General features: G+C 39.5%; 1 protein-coding gene across 5 annotated transcripts; it reads right to left on the reverse strand.

The window, feature by feature from the left end:
- Positions 1 to 106: 106 nt before the first annotated feature.
- Positions 107 to 16,726, reverse strand: mia3 (MIA SH3 domain ER export factor 3). 5 transcript variants are annotated; one of them, XM_044330010.1, is made up of 28 exons: positions 16,500 to 16,725; positions 15,181 to 15,314; positions 14,997 to 15,083; positions 12,728 to 14,876; positions 11,127 to 11,453; positions 10,478 to 10,611; positions 7,716 to 7,847; positions 7,309 to 7,330; positions 7,127 to 7,215; positions 6,950 to 7,027; positions 6,699 to 6,809; positions 6,540 to 6,611; positions 6,329 to 6,433; positions 6,058 to 6,180; positions 5,860 to 5,941; positions 5,174 to 5,226; positions 4,968 to 5,058; positions 4,740 to 4,878; positions 4,304 to 4,466; positions 4,181 to 4,216; positions 4,016 to 4,083; positions 3,489 to 3,574; positions 3,090 to 3,203; positions 2,332 to 2,394; positions 2,185 to 2,231; positions 2,025 to 2,093; positions 1,141 to 1,507; positions 107 to 903 (listed from the first exon to the last, which is right to left on the reverse strand). In XM_044330010.1, the coding sequence occupies exons 1-28, from the start codon at positions 16,618 to 16,620 to the stop codon at positions 647 to 649; spliced, it is 5,319 nt and encodes a 1,772-aa protein (XP_044185945.1). In that variant the 5' UTR covers positions 16,621 to 16,725; the 3' UTR covers positions 107 to 646. The 5 variants fall into 5 exon arrangements, with proteins under 5 accessions (XP_044185945.1, XP_044185947.1, XP_044185949.1 ...); XM_044330012.1 differs by lacking the exon at positions 16,500 to 16,725 and adding an exon at positions 16,126 to 16,224; XM_044330014.1 differs by lacking the exon at positions 16,500 to 16,725 and adding an exon at positions 15,711 to 16,041.
- Between the last annotated feature and the right edge of the window lie 1,400 nt (positions 16,727 to 18,126).

Consider the following 18,126-nt stretch of genomic DNA (forward strand, 5'->3'; position numbering starts at 1 on the left):
ATGCCTTATTTTTTTCTAAAGCCACATGTTGAAAACTATATAGACAGACGTGTGTAAAATAGATCCTCTGTAAGTGAACTGTAACCGGTTTATAGCATAACACCGACAGCTTTTACATTCTTTATTATTAAAAGTTCTACCAACATAGTAAAATAAGTTATACATCTGGCCATCAAATTACACATTTGCTTTACAGTCGGTTCTAAAGCAACAGCTTTGAGAAAATTATGGTATTTCTGAAATGCTAGAAGCTAAACCTCCCTCCTTTTCTCCTTGTTTAAAATAATTTCCACAGGAAATGACATTAAAAACATTTCGCTCCTTAAAAATCATTGCTATATATTTTTTAAAAGATCAACACAAATGAAAAACCTCTGGCATATAATGAATTGTTATTGCACAATAAGCTGTTTAAAAAGTGGCAACCCTCTCAACTCTTGACCATAATGATTTCAGACACATAATTATTGATGATGCTTTAAATTTAAGGACCATGTTTTTTTTGTTTTTTTTTAATAAACATCATTGCAGTTTTTATTTTTATAACTGAAATATGAAAATAATCGTGATGTATGTTTGGACTGGATCTGGGTTAATGTGATGGGTACAGGGGTGTTCAAGTCCTCTGCCGTAGCTGGTGGCATTTTTAAGGCTTGACCATCGCTGGCCTCGCTGAGTCCTGAGAGGCTTCCTGCTTCAGGGGCAGGTCCTGACCGGGGCCGGTGTGAGCTCCTGCTGAGTTCTGGAGGGCTTCAGGTGGAGCCTGACCATAAGCAACACCATGCCCAGGATGGGGTGGGACACCTGGAGGCAGGTCCATTGGTGGGCTGGCATGGTCACGCGGTCCTGGGAAGCGCATGTCAGGAGGGATGGGTGGACGTGGTCCCATAGGCCCACGAACACCTGCGGGAAAGAGGACATTTGAAAAGGGAAATATATTAGAGATGAGAGGCTCAAAAACATCCTTTATACTCTGTGATAGTGGTGGCAAAAATTAATGAACAAGACACATTTTTGTATGCATACTTGGCTGATAAAACAGATTCTGATTTTTTAGTTTGGTATGTAACCTCCCAGCACTGACAAGTCACATACCAAACTGCTGATGTGCTAGAAACAAAGCAAAAAGGTGGAACATACCAGGCGGCATCGGCCCAAAGTGATGAGGCGGAGGGGGACGGAAGTGTGGTGGCGGTGGACCCCGAGGATCAATGACATGGCCAGGGCCTGGCCTGGGGTGGAATGCATGTCCGTTGGCGGGGCGGGGTCCGAACTCAGGCAGCGGCATACCTGGGTGTCCGTTAGTGGGTAGTGGAGGCCCGTGAAGAGGAGGCGGTACATTTGGACCATGTGGTGGTCCAGGTGGCAGATGGTACAGGCCGGGTCGTGGAGGTCTATAAGGTCCGCCTGGTGGGAGGCGGCTGTGAGGCCCGGGAGGGAGGAGTGGATCATGGGGTCCGGGGCCAGGTGAGTCCCTGATAGGAGATACTAGGAAGGATCCAGGAGCCTGAAAAAGACAGATTACAGCAGATAATGAGAAAGTACTGTTTGCTCAAATGCAGTCATTAGGATTTTAGTTGGTGCTGTAAGTGACCCGAGATGTATTATTTTAGTCATGCAGTGAAGAAATCCACAAACCACACAAGTTACTCCTAGCAAAAAGTGCATTTAGCCGGGGCTCAATCACATGACCAGTAACCACACACCATGATTCTCTGGATGAAAAAAAAAATCAAACTGCTTACACAAATCTGTGACATCTGACACACATATTTTGCAACTTTTAAAAGACCCAAACATTTTCCAAGACACATTTGCACTGCGGCAGTTCAGTCTTGATGAAAAGAGTCACTGCTTCCCTCAGTGCTGTGAGAACAAGTGAAACCACACACTCAGCCCAAAACCTTTAGTCAGCCCAGTAAAGCAAAAATCATTAAATCTCTTCCCAAATCCAGCTTTGTTTTAGGGGGGGTGGAGTGCTTGCATACACCTTCACACCTCGACTGGACAGCCACTGTACTCACTGGCTCTTGACTCTCTGTGGAGGCCTCAGCCTGAGTCTCTGCTTTAATCTGTGGATCTACTGCTTGTGTCTGTTTTAGAGTAAGGACATACACAAAGGAAATGTGGAAAATATTGTATAAAAATGACTGAGTATTAGAATCTGATGAGAAAAAGACTTACAGATCCATCCAAGTTGGCTGGTGATGAGCTACGGGGGCCCATCATGTCTAAAAAAAAAAAAAAAAGGAGGAAAAACAGCACAACTTTAGAAACAAGTTATTTAATAAGAACATTAGAACCCTGAGACTATAGAACGTAGCATCTTACCCATCCCAGGGATGTGTTTGTTGTCAGGGTAACGACCATGTGGGTCTGATGGAGGGCGCGGACCTGAAGGGAGAAGAAAACAAGGCTGAATTAATAAATGAATGATAAAATCACTCCCTGTAGCACTTTTCCTGAGAAGATAACAGGTGGAAGAAACAAAGGAAGAGCAACCCGAGTATTACAAGGGCAAAGACAAGTGACTGCTAATCCAGGAGGACAGCAGTCAGATGAAGGTAGAATTCTGGATTACTTTAAAAGGCCCTGAAAACTTGGTTTCAAATTAAATTCTGTTAAAATTCACAATTTCACAGCCAAAAATCAAAGAAAGTTTGGAAAAAACATCCTTCAATATTATTAATTAAGAGTTTCCACTTTAAGATTCAGCTCATCTGCTTCATCAGAACTTTTTAGATGTAGGACTGTCTCTCATAGTAAGAAGCCGACTGAGAAAACATGTTTTCAGGACCTTTAAAGTCACAAATGGTGAAGCACGTTTCCACAGCAACACAAAAGAAATCCTTTCAGAAAAGAACATTTCTAAATGATTCAACTAAACGCAACAAAACAAGAGCAGGAAAAAAAGAGAGTTGAAGGCAGAGGTACCGAGGAAATGCAGGAAGGAAGAAATAAAAAGGAAGAACTCAAGATGAAACAGCTGAAAAGAATAAAAGTCTGGAGAGCGGGAGGAGCGACACGGGGTTGTAAAGGAGGGATGACGAGGTGAGACCCAAAGTAGGTGAAGTAATCCACTGACTCACCATACGGGTCAATTCTTCGCCCCACTGGGGCAGAGGGTGGGCGCCTGGGACCCTCTATCATTAATGGAGGGGATGGGGCTCCCCCACTCACAGGAGAGGGCCCATATGAATCACCTGTTATGATCACATCAGTCATTTAAAAAAAAAAGAAAAAAGAAACACGACAATCTGTGCAATAGAGAGGTCCTCAGTCCTGGCTCTCCTCTGAGAAAGTCAAGTACACATCAAAAAGAGAAACCTCAACATGAGACAACATTTATCTGCTCAATGTCATTTAACAAAAACAAAATGAAAGAAAAAAAAAGAAGTGCAGGATTTTATTGGAAAACAGCCTTGTCTGCTCAAAGTGCGACGAGAACTGTCCAAATAAACAGCAGAGAAGGTGTGTGGTCTACTGACCTTGGCGAGGACCTGCAGGTTGTCCAGAGTTCGGTCTGAAGAGAGGAGCGCGGCGCTCATTCAGTTGGGAGGTTAGAACAGCCAGTCTGTGAAGGGGGGGAGAAAAACCAACAACTCATGGACAGATGCAAAGAACGATTTTCTGTGATTAATCTGCTGAGAATTTTCTCAATTTGTCATTCTGACATGTTAGAAAATAGTGAAACATGCCCTGAACAATTTTCTACAACACAAGGTGAGATTATTAAACAGCTCCAATAGTCAAAAACCAAAAGTAATTCAGTTTACAAACAATATACAACAGAGAAAACAGCAAATCCTCACATTTGAGGGGTTGTTAACAGTAAATGTTTGGTATACTCGCTAAAACAATGGTTCCCAATTAGCTTTCTGGTGATAATTCAGCTAATCATTTTCACTCTGGCCTTAGGAAGTTACATTTTTAGTTAAATCTCATTTTCAGCTGATTTGAAACAACAAAACCCCAAAACACTTCAACTATTTTTAGTAATTCTGAAATCACTTACTTTTCACGGAGCTTTATTGTTTCAAGCTTCTCTTGATTGAGAGCTCGCTCTGCATTACGAGCGTTCACCTGGAGACAAAAATGTAGCATTAATATCTTAATGTCTCGGCTTATAATACCAGCGGCATACATTTATAAATAAATGCTGACACTTAGTGCAACATACCCAGTTTGAGTGAGTTTTGTTTTCCTGTTCTTTAATCTAAGAGAAAGAAGAAATTCAGTCAGGGATCAGTTAAGATTTCTCTGTTTGCTCATTAAAAAAATATCAAGCTTAACAAGAGTCTACCTGTTCCTTGTAGACTTCCTCAGTCTTCTTCATTTGCTCCTCCATTTCATTAATGCGTTGCCTCAAGACTTTCACCTGCTCCTCGGCCTCAACGGCTTTTCCTCCCACCTCCGACAACATGCTCTCTTTGCTCCGACGCTCCAGCTCCTCCTTGGTTAATCTCCTGTGAAACCACAGAAACACGCTCCTATCAATAACGGCAGCACAGAGTTCATACACATCTTTTCCATTAAATATTCGCCTGGATTATGCTTTAACAGTACAGCTTATTCCTCACAGCGTCATTACGGTGAAATGACAGCCAGTAAAGCTTATAACTATAGAAAATACTTCCGATACTGTCGGACATGCTGGGAGACTGTAGCAACATTTCCTTTAGTGACCAACAACAGCTAAAAACAGAAAGTGATGAATAACTGCTGGAGGCTTCACTTACTGCTGCAGAGCATTTTCCTTTTGTTGGTACATTTCAAACATGATTTCATTTTTCTGCTGGAGGATCTTGAACTGGTTTTCAAGATGGCTCTTCTCGCTTTTCATGGTTGCAATTGCATGTTCCAGCTCCTGGTGTTGTTCTGTAGCAAATCATGATATTCAATATAATTCTATGACACATGAATTACACCATTTTGCAACAAATCTTATTTGTTCATGACCAACGTACCTTCTAGTGCCTTTCTACTCTTTTCTTCGTTCAGCAGTTTTGTCATGAAGCGATCTCGCTCTTCTTCAACTACGGTGAGAGTGGTCTGGACCTGGGAGGAAAAACGTAAAATGACAAAACTTTTGAGAACTATACACTGCTAGAGGCACAAATTTGTCTCCCAGGCATTATCATAGTGAGCTTTACTCATTATCTTGCCATCTTACCCGGGAAACATCCATCATCTGTTTGATCCTGTTCTTTATGGCGGTCTTCTTATCTGTAAAAGACCATTGAACACTTTTTATTGTAAAATAAAGGCTCAACACAACTTTATACTGACTGCAGTTTCTGGCACCGCTGCATGTCTGAGGGATAACTTGAGGTTACATTATACAGCTAAGAAAAACAGATATTGTTGCTTGTTTTGATTTTGCCTTTCCAAAAGATATGATTAATTCAGTTATATTAGACAAATTTCTCATATATAAATCCAAAATTTCCAAATCAAAAGGTTTTTTGTTTGAATGATCTTATTACAAAGATACATTTAAATCAATTATCTGTAAAACAAGACCAAGAATGTTTGAATCACACGGAAAAACCACTGCCAAGCATTACATGAAGTCTCTGCAGCAGCACCTTGTTTTGTTTATTGTTTTTCTGTCATTTATATATCAGCAGTTTCCCCTTATTGTATTTTTGTTTTTGAAAATGTATTTTCAATGTCAGATGTTTGAGTTTTTGTATTTTAGTTTGTTAAATACAGCTTTAAAAAAACCCAATAAAAATGACAAATACAATGAATTGTCTAATAAAATCAGAATTTATTCACAATAATTCATCTGCTCAACCCATCCACACAAAAACTCTATTACTGTTTTGACTAAATTAGAGACAGAGTTGGACTTACCAGGTGCTACTTCACCGTTAACTTTGGTGTCACCTTTCTGTAAATCACAGGCGTCTAAGTCTGCCAGCAGTTCCGACAGCACCTGCCAGAAGACATTATCGTATGTGGTCAGTCAATCATTTGATGCCAGGCTTTTTTTTTTTAAACACCTGCTGATAAATAACAAAAATCATGACACAAATATAAGAAAAGACTGACCTCCACGTTGTGATCTTTAAGCACCACAGAGTCTTCCAGCTCTTTCTGAGACTTTTGATAGACTTTAATCTGTTCACTGAGCTCCTTGTGTTTGTCTTCCCAGGTCTTAATAGTGGACTTAAGCTGTAAAAATAGGCAAGGTCAGAGGAATGCCTCAGAAAAACACTCTGTTTCTGATTAAATGTTAGGAAATACAAAATTATTCAAAGAAATCACACGTCTTAACAAGCTTCAGTGACAAAATATCCAACAAGTCTACATATTGTCTTACTGTTTTATTTTCTTCTTTCAGTGTTGCGTAGTCTTTCTCAAGACATTTGTGCTGAACATTTCGTGCATCTTCACGAATCTTGGCCTCATCCAGGAGAACAGTAGTCTACAGCAAATACATACAGTTTATTAGATACAATGAACCCAAAAGCTTCATTTAACGAAGCCCGCAGAGTCTTGCAACGTTCAAAAGATTGTGCAAGTGTTTGTACCTTAGAGAGTGTTTCCTGAATCTTTTTCCTGCTAAGCTGCAGCTTCTCGTTTGACTTCTCCAATTTGTCAATCTGTTAAAGAAACCGTTACGTGTCATCATGAGTCTGAGAAGACAGTTGAAGGAATTACATGAAGGAAAAAACACTTTAAAAAATTACCCGAGTTTCATTTTGTTGAGCGTTTTCCCGCTCTTCTTTGAGCAGTTTTGCGTATGTGTTCTTTTCTTCAGCCATCTGTTCATTCCTCGTTTCTGCTTCCAAAACTTTACTCTGCAAAACAAATAGGAATTAATTTTACTTACTGTACTAACAACACACAAAACCTATAGTCATTTAGATTTGAGTAGGCATAAAACATTCACAGCATGTAAAAATACATAAATAAATATTTAAAAAATCCTAGATCTTACCTCGAGGTTTTGTATCTTTTTCTTTGTAGAACTCACTGTTTGTGCTGACTGTTTTTGATTTTCCCTCAGTTTTTCAGTCTTAAAAGAAAAGAAAAACAATTGAGAAAGTTGCAGAAATAAAAACAGACTTTTAATTCAGTATCTCACTGATGTTTATGGAAGATCATTAATTCTTACCTGTTTCTCAAGTTCAGACATTTTGGTGAGAGCATCATTCTTCTCTTTTTTGAGTGCTTGGATTTGCTCTATGAGCTTTTTTTCATCCACTTGATAGAAAAATACAACAAAAAATTAGTGAGGTTTTACACAGCATGAGTTTGTCATATATGTGTAATATGACAAAATAAGTGAAAACTTACCAAGGTATTCTCTCTTCTTTACCTGAAAAGTTTAGAGAGGCAATAAGGAAACATCAGTTTCATGTCTAATCAACACAGGTTAACTGACGCAGCACGATCACCATGTTCATACAGTAATGCAGCTTTATCATGTCAGGAATCATACATAAATATTTTGTCTAACAGTGATGCAGTTGAGGAAAAGATTGTAATTAAGTATGTTTATCTCAGTCCATGGGTAGCAGTGTGAGTCTTCAGGATCAAAAACTAATACAACCTAATCTATACAATCTAAGCTAGTACAAATACAATTCATGTGATGTTTTCTTTATATTTTCAAATCAAGCAAATAAACATTTCCTCCAATGTTGGTGAGTTCTGGCACATCATTTGATCTGAGATGAGAGCAGCAATATCATCAGACTTACTGCTAACACAGTCCTCCAGAAGAAGAGGGTGAAGGTCATTACTCCAACCAAAGCAGTGATGACAACAGCTTGCCAAGGACAGCCAAACAAGGTTTCCCCTGGCCTCCACTCTTCTGGCAGTAGTGAAATCATCTGAAGACACATAAACACAAAAATGCTGTTTAGGGATATGATCAGGAGGAATGGAAGAAGCTGGCTGGTTAAATATGCTTCTTGAAAATAGGAATCCTATGACAGGAGGAAAAATACCCTTGGTAATACCCTTGGTACCATGGTTTGAATGTGAATAATACTATGAAAAGACCAGAGAGAGAAGGCAAGTACAGATTTTTAAAACACAGTGAGACTGCAGTAAACCCACAGTAGATCAAGCCTAAAAAAACTTGCAATATTTACACCCTGTATATTCATTAACCAAAATCTGATGAGCACAAAATAAGTTTCAGTGATAAGTGATCAGTAGAAAAGTCATCAAGATATCAGAGCATTAGCATACAGTGATACAATCAAATACTTAAGTACAAAGCAGAGTCTTTACTACAGGTGTTGAAACCTCAGTTTATCACCAAAAAACACAAAGAAAAGTTGCACTGCCCAACACACCTCTTCCAACCTGTACTAACCATGCATTTTGATACCAATAAGGACTTCCTACATAGTGCACCAATGGCAGTATTAAAATGCTGCTACAGGAAACGGACAAGCAAGATTTACAAGCCAGGCAGACTTTATTTCACTGTTCAATTAATGATTAAACAATGGTTGGTTGCTGCAAAAAGGCAGAGGTAGTCGTACATTGTATCAGTAAGGTAAATGCACCAGGTTTTTATGCAAGTGTGGTCACACCAAATGGAGCTCTGCATATCGTGCAACTGCAAAGAAACCTTTGAACTGAACATGTGGCAATCCAGACAGAACAAACGAACACTCTACAGCTCTAATGAAAAGTAGGGATTACATTCAAATTAACAATAAAATCACATCGCCTGAAAGGCTTAACGCTAATACTGCATTATGTTCTCTTCTTCTTCTCCAGCCGGCTGTAAATTAAAAGTACTACTTTTAATTAAAGTACTACTTTTAATTTACAGCGCTGCACAAACGCAGAACTGCAACATGCCATGTTTAAGAAATCCAATCTGTATTGTCCACAGCAAAAACAAGTCACAACAAAGAGCCAAGATTATTTGCATGTGGTGCCAAACACAAGTTTGATGGGTAAAATTCAGGAGGAGCTGAGGTCAATAAGCATCAGCCATATGCTTAATATGCTCATTAACACGTCAGCAGGCCATGATAGCATAATAAACACTTGACACAAGGGTCACACTGAGTCAAGTTTTCACTTACATGTTGGAGCTCCTTTAGAAAAAACATGTATACATGCTCCGGTTCGGTTACAGGTCGGGTTATTGTATCCCCCTCCATGCCTGTGTTTTAACACTGGATTAAAAACAAGAGCGGAACTAGCCACAGTGTGCTAGTTTGACAGATGTTAGCTTGCTACGTTAGCTGTCTTCAAAGTAAACCGCGCCGATATGCTAGCAGTTAGCTTTAAAAGCCTACGCATCTGAAAAATAAAAACACTTCGATACAAACACTGACAACGTTAGACAGTCGAGAAAGGCTGTAAATTGGACTTGGCGGCGACAGTTTAGGTTAGCTAACGGTGATTTAACGTTACGGATGAGTCGTCAAATCCGGTTCACTGTCAGAAAACAGAGCTGGAGGTTCACTATGGATACCAACTGTTAGTACAAAAAATAAAGATTTTGGCCGTATTAAACGTAATGTTATCATACGACTTGACTATCTGCTTTTCCATGCCAAAATAAAGCCCAGTTGTCGTGCTAACAGCCAGCTCAGCACCGGCTGTGTTGAACTTCAGCCTACAGCTCGACAGCCAACAACACTGGGGGAGGGCCGTGAGATGTTCAGGTGAAATCGGTAATTCGAGGTTTCTCTGTTATTGAGTACCCAATACACGACCTGTATCTGCGTGCTGACGACGTGTGAGTGCAGGAGGGTTCATGTGTTCAAATTGCTGTAATATGAGCAATAGGACAGGCCTGTGTGACGTGTGCTGTTACCAGAAGCATATCTGAGGCCGGTGCAGTGAGGCTTGTAGGTTGTCAGTATACACCAGAATTTCCCAAACTTTTTCTATTGGTAATATTCTCTCTCTCTCACTCACACACACACACAATTTTGCGCAGCTATCTTTGTTAGGACAGTGCACTGACTTCCATTCATTGTGGACAGCCTATCCCAAACCCTAACCCTAGACTATTTTTGTTTGTTCTCTCCTCAGTTAGTTCCAACAACAATAGAAACACAGCACACGCAGATTGAGTAGGTGGTGACAGACTTATGATGTGGAAAAATGTCGATCTACTTTACTTCAAAATCAATATCATATTGTTGTGGAAATGACAGGGAGTGATGGGGGAAGATGCAGCAGAGACAGATTCAACCGTAAGGTAATTATTGCAGACATAGCTTGAAGAAGATATACAATCATTCTGCTTTTTTTTGCTGAATCATATTGTCTCCTCATGGCCTGGCAACATATGTTCTGTGGCCCAGTAGCTGTCCACAGCCTGGTGGTTAAGAACCACTGATATGCTGATGGTTAAAGTCTTATATCAGGAGAGTCAATGTTCGAAAAATGTATCATCATTTTTTATATTTTTGATTTTATGGATTGAAATGTGTCACTGATTAAACTAGTGTATACAGTATCTTAGAATTCTTAGACTTACCACAATGGTCCACTCTGTAACCTTAGTCTTGATCATTGAAATGATGCAGCCCATGTAAACCATTCCAGTTGAGAATAATCCCACTTCTTCTTCTTCATGAAATTCAGAACCTGGTTCCATGGAGTCCAAAGATTCTGGAGGAACAAAATTTAGCCTATTACACCGAGGTTTGCACTGCAATCCAGTTTGTTCATGCATCAGAAACAGCTGAATTAATCTGTGGATATGAAAAACCCCAAACTATAAACCAACCAACCCAGACTACTTTTTAATTTCAACACAAGAAAAACCTTGAGCATCCTCACTTGTAACTGACTAATCTGCTGAACCCCAAGAATTAACTTTTAAATCAAAATATGCTATATTTTTTCATAATACAAATACAGTGTCCTCAAAACAGGTTTTTATATTCCCGTCATGCCACAAATCGTGAGGATTTCTGTATAAATATGTCAAATTTAAGGGGAGGGCTTGGCAAAAACACAATTGTCTAATGATAAAGACTTGCACAATGGAAGCTAATAGAGAAGCTCTTGCTTCTAGGTTAAAGAACATTGTTAAAATGCTAAGGAAATGACATTTTACAGACACAAATGATCACTTGGACATAGAAAACTTGATTGATCATTCATGCTGCTAGATTACCAACCTGAGGGTGAGCGCTCCACTGCGACACCAAGGCCCATGTCTAAAGGATTTTCCAGAGTGGCTTGAGGAACCTTTTGCATTTCGTCTGAGGCACTGAAGCTTGGCTGATTGTCTTTGTTTTTATTGAAGTGTCCACCATCCTCCTCCACACTGACATCCGATCCAGTGTGCACTTCATCCAAACGGATCTGCTCCTCTTCAACCTCAGCTGGCTTTTCCTCAAGATCTGTTACTGTGAGGTTGTCATCACTTTCCGCCTCAGGGATGACAGATTTTTCCTCTTCGACTGTGTGGGACATGTCTTCATTGACATTCAATTCATGTTCATCTACAATGAAATGATCGAAAAACACAAAAGCAATAAGACTTTACTCTTGGGAGTGATTTCTCAGGTATATATTTAAATATTTCTAGGTAGAGAGGAATTTATTCCTTGTAGGAGAATTCCCTTTGTGAGGTGTGTACTGGTTTACATTCAAGCATAACTGATCTAGTGACGGCAGGTGTGGTCTATCACTCTGTCAAGAGAGCGCTATTTGCTAAGTAGGAGGTCAGCAGTGTTAAGGCCTGTACAATCATCAACTGGAGCCAAACTACTTTAAATGTGTAATCTGTAATTAGGTGTCACACTACATGACATCTACGGATGCACCAATCCAACGTTATCACTCCTGATACTGATTCCAATACTCAGGGTATCCTGCTGATACAGATTCCTGATCTAATACCCAAGCTTTCTTTAAGCTCAGGTATTGGCTGCCCAACTCACTTATAACTGATGTAAATAATAGCAGAAACACAGCATTTTATAACAACATTAACGGTCAGTATCGCCCCAATATGGAACTGGCGTATTGGATCCATGCATCCCTAAAGATATCTGCAAATAAAGATTTTCTATTTGGATATTACAGACTTTGAAGAAAAAGAGTGGCCATTCAATGTGTAAATTAGGCCCTGTTCACATTTTGTACTAATTGCATGTGGGATATCAGCCAAAGTATACTATGGATACAGCAGGATCAAACAGCTCAAGCAATATACTAACTACCAAACTGAGACTCCACTTATTCAATTTTGCAGCATACACAAAGCCTGAAAAAAATGTAAACACAGTTGAGTACAGCTGCATTGATTACGCCAACCTACTAGGACAATATTTATGTATATTTATATCTATTTTCCAGCAGCACAGCCTAGTATTAATGTGGACATTTTAGCAGTGGCTGCAATTCATTGTTGGCAGGGAGAGTTAAACATCACATCTGATCACTGGAGACGTGTTCTGCTGCCAGGTGTGAACTGCAACCCCTTTCAATTGGATGAAGACACAATCTGGATATGTCTGGTAACAAGATACTGGTCTGCTGCATATCTGCCTTGCCCCAGTATCAAATTCTGCACTCATTTTATCAGTCAATCATAAGCTGATGCAATATACAGTACCTGTCTGTGAAAGACCCATATCAGTGGTTAAAAAAATATTTGCAATGAATCAGTCTCTATCTCTACAAAAAACATCAGAATCAATCATTTTCCAACCCACTTTTTTAAGAGATAGCGCCCCCCAATGCAAATTTGGAATATAAAAAACAAACCTACCTTGGTCTTTATCTGGTGCTTTCTCTACTGCCATAGGCGTGCTATCACTTGCTGTTGAATACTTCTGTCGAAGGTTGAATGCCAGCTCCTGGAAGTCGTCCAATATCTCAGTTTCCTCGTCCAAACTACTTGTGTTCATTTGGTTCTCATCATTGTGTTTTGCGCCCTGGTTATCCAGCATCTTCTCAATCTCGTCCAGGATAGCATTCTCTGAGGCTTCCAGGATACTCTCAAGTGCATTTTCGATGTCTTGCGTAGTGCCCGGTTGTGAGAGACGAGTAGCCCGCAACTCTGCGTCCAGCTCGGTGAACATGGCCTCCACTTTGAAGAGATTCTTGAGACCCAGGATCTTCTGGAAGCGCTCCATTTTCTCCTCTGTGAAGTGGTCTCGCAGCAGAATCAGTCTCATTATGCTATCGCTGTATTCCGGCTCTGGTGTCGACATGGTGGGCTGAGTTGTTTCTGGTGAGGGTTTCTTAGTGTCATCCGATTGTGAAAAAGAAAGCGCATTTTCATCCTCAAGTAATTCTTCTTTTTCTTCATACCTGTCCTCATCTAGCTCGGTGTATTTCTCATCTTCCTTCTCCTCTGTAAGTACTTCCTCATCAATCTGTGGTTTGACAGATAATTCTGGTTGACTGTTATTACTTTCTAAATCTGTAATGGAACGGTCACGATATTGATCGAGTAGTTTGTCATCTGCTTTCTTCTCGTCGTCATCTCTAAGATCTGAATCCTTTAAGTGCCTCTCCTCAATAGACAGATCCTGACGTGTTTCAGTTTCCGTACTGGCTAAATCTTGATCGGTTGCTGTTTTGTTTTCGTCTAATGTCTCGTCTAATGTCTCATCTAAATCCTCTCTATACCCCATTGTAATGTTACTGTCCTGTATATTTTCATTTTCATCACTGACCTCTTCGGTCACTTCTTCCTCCTCTTCATATTTATCCTCAATGGGTTCATCTGTTGTTTTAATATCTGATTTTTGAGTATGAGGGTCATCCTGTGATACTGGATCAATTAAAACTGTACTCGCTTCTGTTTGATTGTGTATCGGCTCATCAGTAGGTTTCAATGTTTCATCCTGAGGTTCCTTGTGTTTGACTGCCACTTCATCATGATCATCATCATGCTCAAACAACAGTTTCTCAGAATCGCTGAGTGTTTCTTTACTATCTGTATGCACGGACATTGAATTAGGAGAATCTTCAAAATCTGGATCTATTTTTTCTGGCTCTTTTGGTGACTCTGGTGTTAGTGGTTCTATATCTTTCTTTGCTTCCTCAAAACTCAGAGAGGTTTTTGAAGCAGCTTCCTCCTCATCCTCGTCATCTTCGTCTTCCTCTGAACTCAAACTTTCTGCTGTCCTCTCCCCCCCAGTCACGACTGAAAAAACTGCATCTCCAAGTGTTGTCCACATGTTCTTCTCCTCCTCAGTTTTTGGTTCATTGTCTTGTGTCATGGGAGGAATTTCCTGATTTTCAAGGGAATCGGATTCTGGAGTGTCACCTGCTTGTTCATAGAAAGGCAGCAATGGAGTTTCTGTTTTAGGATCAGTGTCATCTTCAGGATGATCTTCCAATTTTTCACTTTTCTCCTCTTCCTCATACGGGGTGATTTTCGTGGTGGTTTCCGCATCAGTGGTGACGGCATCAAAAGTTGTTCCGAAGGTCGTTTTTAACTCAGGGATTTGCACACCTTCAGAAATCGACACTGGTTCGTTTTCTGAAATGAAATCATCTTTGGGCAGAGATTCCACCTCCTGTTTTGTGGGTGTATCTTTGGTTTTCTCTTTGTCTTCTGTAGCTCTCTCAGTACCATCAAGTGTAGATGCTGCATCAGGCTCTACTTCTTTTGTAGAAGGCGATTCATCTTCCAAATCAGGTTGAGGCAAAGAGGCACTTTGATCGCCTGGGACCGCGTCAAGATCCTCAGAGTCATCATAAGGCTCGATTAGTTTTTCACTGTCAGTTGCCTCTTCTTCTTCTGATGGCTTTGTTTCATTTTGAGTGCCTTCTGCTTCTTCGATTTGGTCAGATGTTCCATTATTTTCACTGTCATTCTCCTCTGCCATGGCACCCAACAGTGAATCTACGTCATAATTGTCAAACCTATCGTATCCAGTGTCAAAACAGACAAAATCTGTTTCCTGAAAAGAAGACACAAAAAGAAAAAAAATTCACAAAAATATACATGTCTCAACTGGTACATAGACACCGGGGGATAAAGAAATACTGTATCACAGGTGATCAGCAACTAATTTTCATACCTCTGCTGGAACTTCATGTTCTTTGTCGGTATAAACATGGTTGATTGCAAGAAGGTCCTTTGGGAAATAGCCAAATTGACTTCCAACCTATTGACAAATAAACGAAGAAAACATATAGATGATTATACCTACACAGGGCACCTTAGATCCAGTACAGATTAAATATTAACCCAAGGATACTTACACTTCCAGCCCACATGTCAGTCCTTCTGCCTGACAATTTGTAGTATACATAGACAGTTTCTGATTTCTTGAATGACAAGAACCGACAGTCCGGTCCTGAGAAATCTGTCACTGCTTTTCCCCGACATAAGAGCACTGTGAAAGCAAATGTGAAGAATTGTTACAAGAAGGTAAACTGTATTCATTTTGCTAGTTCGCATGTAATGCTCATTTCAAGAATGCAGAAGGCAAACTAGCAGCAACGTCTGTTTGCTATTAATAAGATTTTTTTAAGCATTGCGGACAAAAAAAATATTCATCATTTCCGAGGGTTACAAAACATGCAATTTCAACATACAAAACTGATGCAACTAAAGATGGCAAACAAGACAAGAGTGAAAAACTGTATCTGCATTGTCTTGCATGAAATGCCAAGACTAAACCCAAAAACTCATGGTTTTAGTCTTGGTTAAAATATTTTACTTTTTTTTTTCACCATTAGCAAGAAAATTAAAAGCAAAGAAACTATTCTACTTCTGTCTCCAGTCTTACTTTTCTCACTGACTTGTGTTACTGCTGCGACTTAGTCTTTTTTTGAGATTTTATGTCGTCGTTGTAATAACTTCTTATCACCTGCACCAGCCTGTTTGGTTGGCTTTGGTCACATATTTTGTCAATAACATAAACTACAACAGCTCCCTAAGACTTGACATAGGTTTGTTCAAATCTAGTAATGCAAACTGAGCAGACAACGTGAATTGACATGCCCTGAAACTCTCATTATCAGTTCGTCGCATTAGTTTTCTATAGTTTATAGTTTTCTAAGCTAGTAATCTTGAGAAATGTTTAGCTAAAGTGTATCGAGTAACGCCAGCTATAAGAAAAAAGTAGTAAACAGCCAGAGTCAATACTAATGTGGCTCAACAATAGGGCTATCGAGGCTTGTGCTTGTGCTAGCTCATGTTACCTATTGTTTGTCCAGGTACTAACATTGGCAGAGCTTTTTCCCAAGCTGACCGGCCGGTGGCTAATTAGCTGCTAACATTAGCTTCCACTACTCGCCCAGAGAGGCCCGGAGCTGCCAGGCAACCGGCCAACACAGGCTGCGTATGAACGGATAACCCCCCCCTCTCCCCCAAGCTCATGACCGGTGTTAACATTAACCTACAGCACAACCTAAACACCATCAGAACAACTGCAAGTGGTTATCTGGGCTGCAAATATCGATTGGCGACAGGTCAAAAGATAAGGCGCAATTTATGGCTAGCTGTATGTGATGTAGGGAAGAAGCATCCTTGCAGTCCTGATGAGCTCGTATTTACAACAAGCCTACAAACTTACTGCTGCACTCCTCATCGGCGCATCTTTTAAAGTCGGAGAACCGCTTTTCCAAGGCTGCAGTTGAAATAAAATTAAATAAAAGTAATAAAAAGCCATTTCGGTAAAAGTGTTTTGCTGCCATGCTGGCAGTTTTGTTGCCTGGCTTGATCCTGCTGCTGGAGCATGAGCACTGGGCTGAAGGAGCCGACACGTCAGCACATCAGATCCGGCTGGGTGGAGGCTCAGATAGCTTTTCACAGATACAGACGGGATATGGCTGCTTTAAGTGACCATCTGTGACAAAAACACAGGCAGAGGTGGAAAGTAAATATTTACTCAGTTACTCTTAAGTACAATTTTGAGGTACTTGTACTTTACTTGAGTATTTCCATTTGATGCTACTTTATACTTCCTCTCCGCTACATTTCAGAGAGAAATATTGTACTTTCTACTCCACTACATTTATTTGACAGCTTTAGTTACTTTTCAGATGAAGATTTGACACAATGGATAATATAACAAGCTTTTAAAATACAAAACATTGTTAAAGATGAAACCAGTGGTTTCCAACCTTTTTGGCGTTTGACGTCTTACAAAAAGCAGTGAGTTGTTAACAGCTCCATCAAATAGCGATTTTTCCCTCTGAACTTCTCACATGGTTTCATTTAAAAAATGTTCAAATGAGCCAATATTTCACCAAAAATCAAAGATTACCCTTTGGAGGGGCTGGACCCATAGCTTGGGGACCACTGGAATAAACTAGCAATACTTTAATTACATTTTGCTGCTAATACTTAGGTACTTAAGTAAGTAGGATTTTTCATGCAGGAAAGGTTTCAGTAAAGGATCTGAGTACCTCTTCTACCACTGCAAACTGAAGTAGCTGCAGTGATAAGAGAGAAACTGCACAAGAAATAAGCCTCATCATCTTGTATGTGCAGTCTCCTCTGGAATAATGCATTAGGGCATCAAACATTATTGCACAGAAAGATTAAAGAGATTTAAAACTCAGTCTTCCTTATAAATATTTGAATACTCACATAGATGTGTCTGACTGGTGTATGGAAATGTGTTTAATCCTCTCTAGAGCCCTCTGTAAACAAGTATACAGTTTAGTATTGTGCAACCATGTTGCAAACAGAAAAACATAACAAAACTGTGATTTAATATTGAAAAATTGATCAATTGCTGTCAGTCCAAAAATTTGAAGCAATATCACAACAATTCTGTTTCAATCAGTGAACAATGCCTGAAGATCTGAGAACAGCTGAAAGTGTTGGTATCTTTAAACATAAACTTAAAACCTCTTTAGCCTAGCTTTTGATTTATAGACATTATTTACTAAATTTTGTTTACTTATTTTGTTATATTCATGTTGTAATTTTTTTTTCCACTCATTGATTTTATTTGTCTTTACTTTTTATATATATTATCTAGTTTTTTTAATCTACTTTTTATTTCACTCTATTTTATTATTAGCATAGTTTTTAAATCTATTTTATTTTAATACATTTTCATAATTTTATTTCTTGTGTGCTTTAGTGCTTTGTTTTAAATGTTTACTGTCTACATTTATCTGTCTGAAGCACTCTGAATTGCACTAACCTGTATGAAAAGTGCTATACAGATTGATTTATGAACCCTACCT

This window comes from Thunnus albacares, chromosome 16, assembly GCF_914725855.1.
Source record: "Thunnus albacares chromosome 16, fThuAlb1.1, whole genome shotgun sequence".
NCBI lineage: Eukaryota > Metazoa > Chordata > Actinopteri > Scombriformes > Scombridae > Thunnus > Thunnus albacares.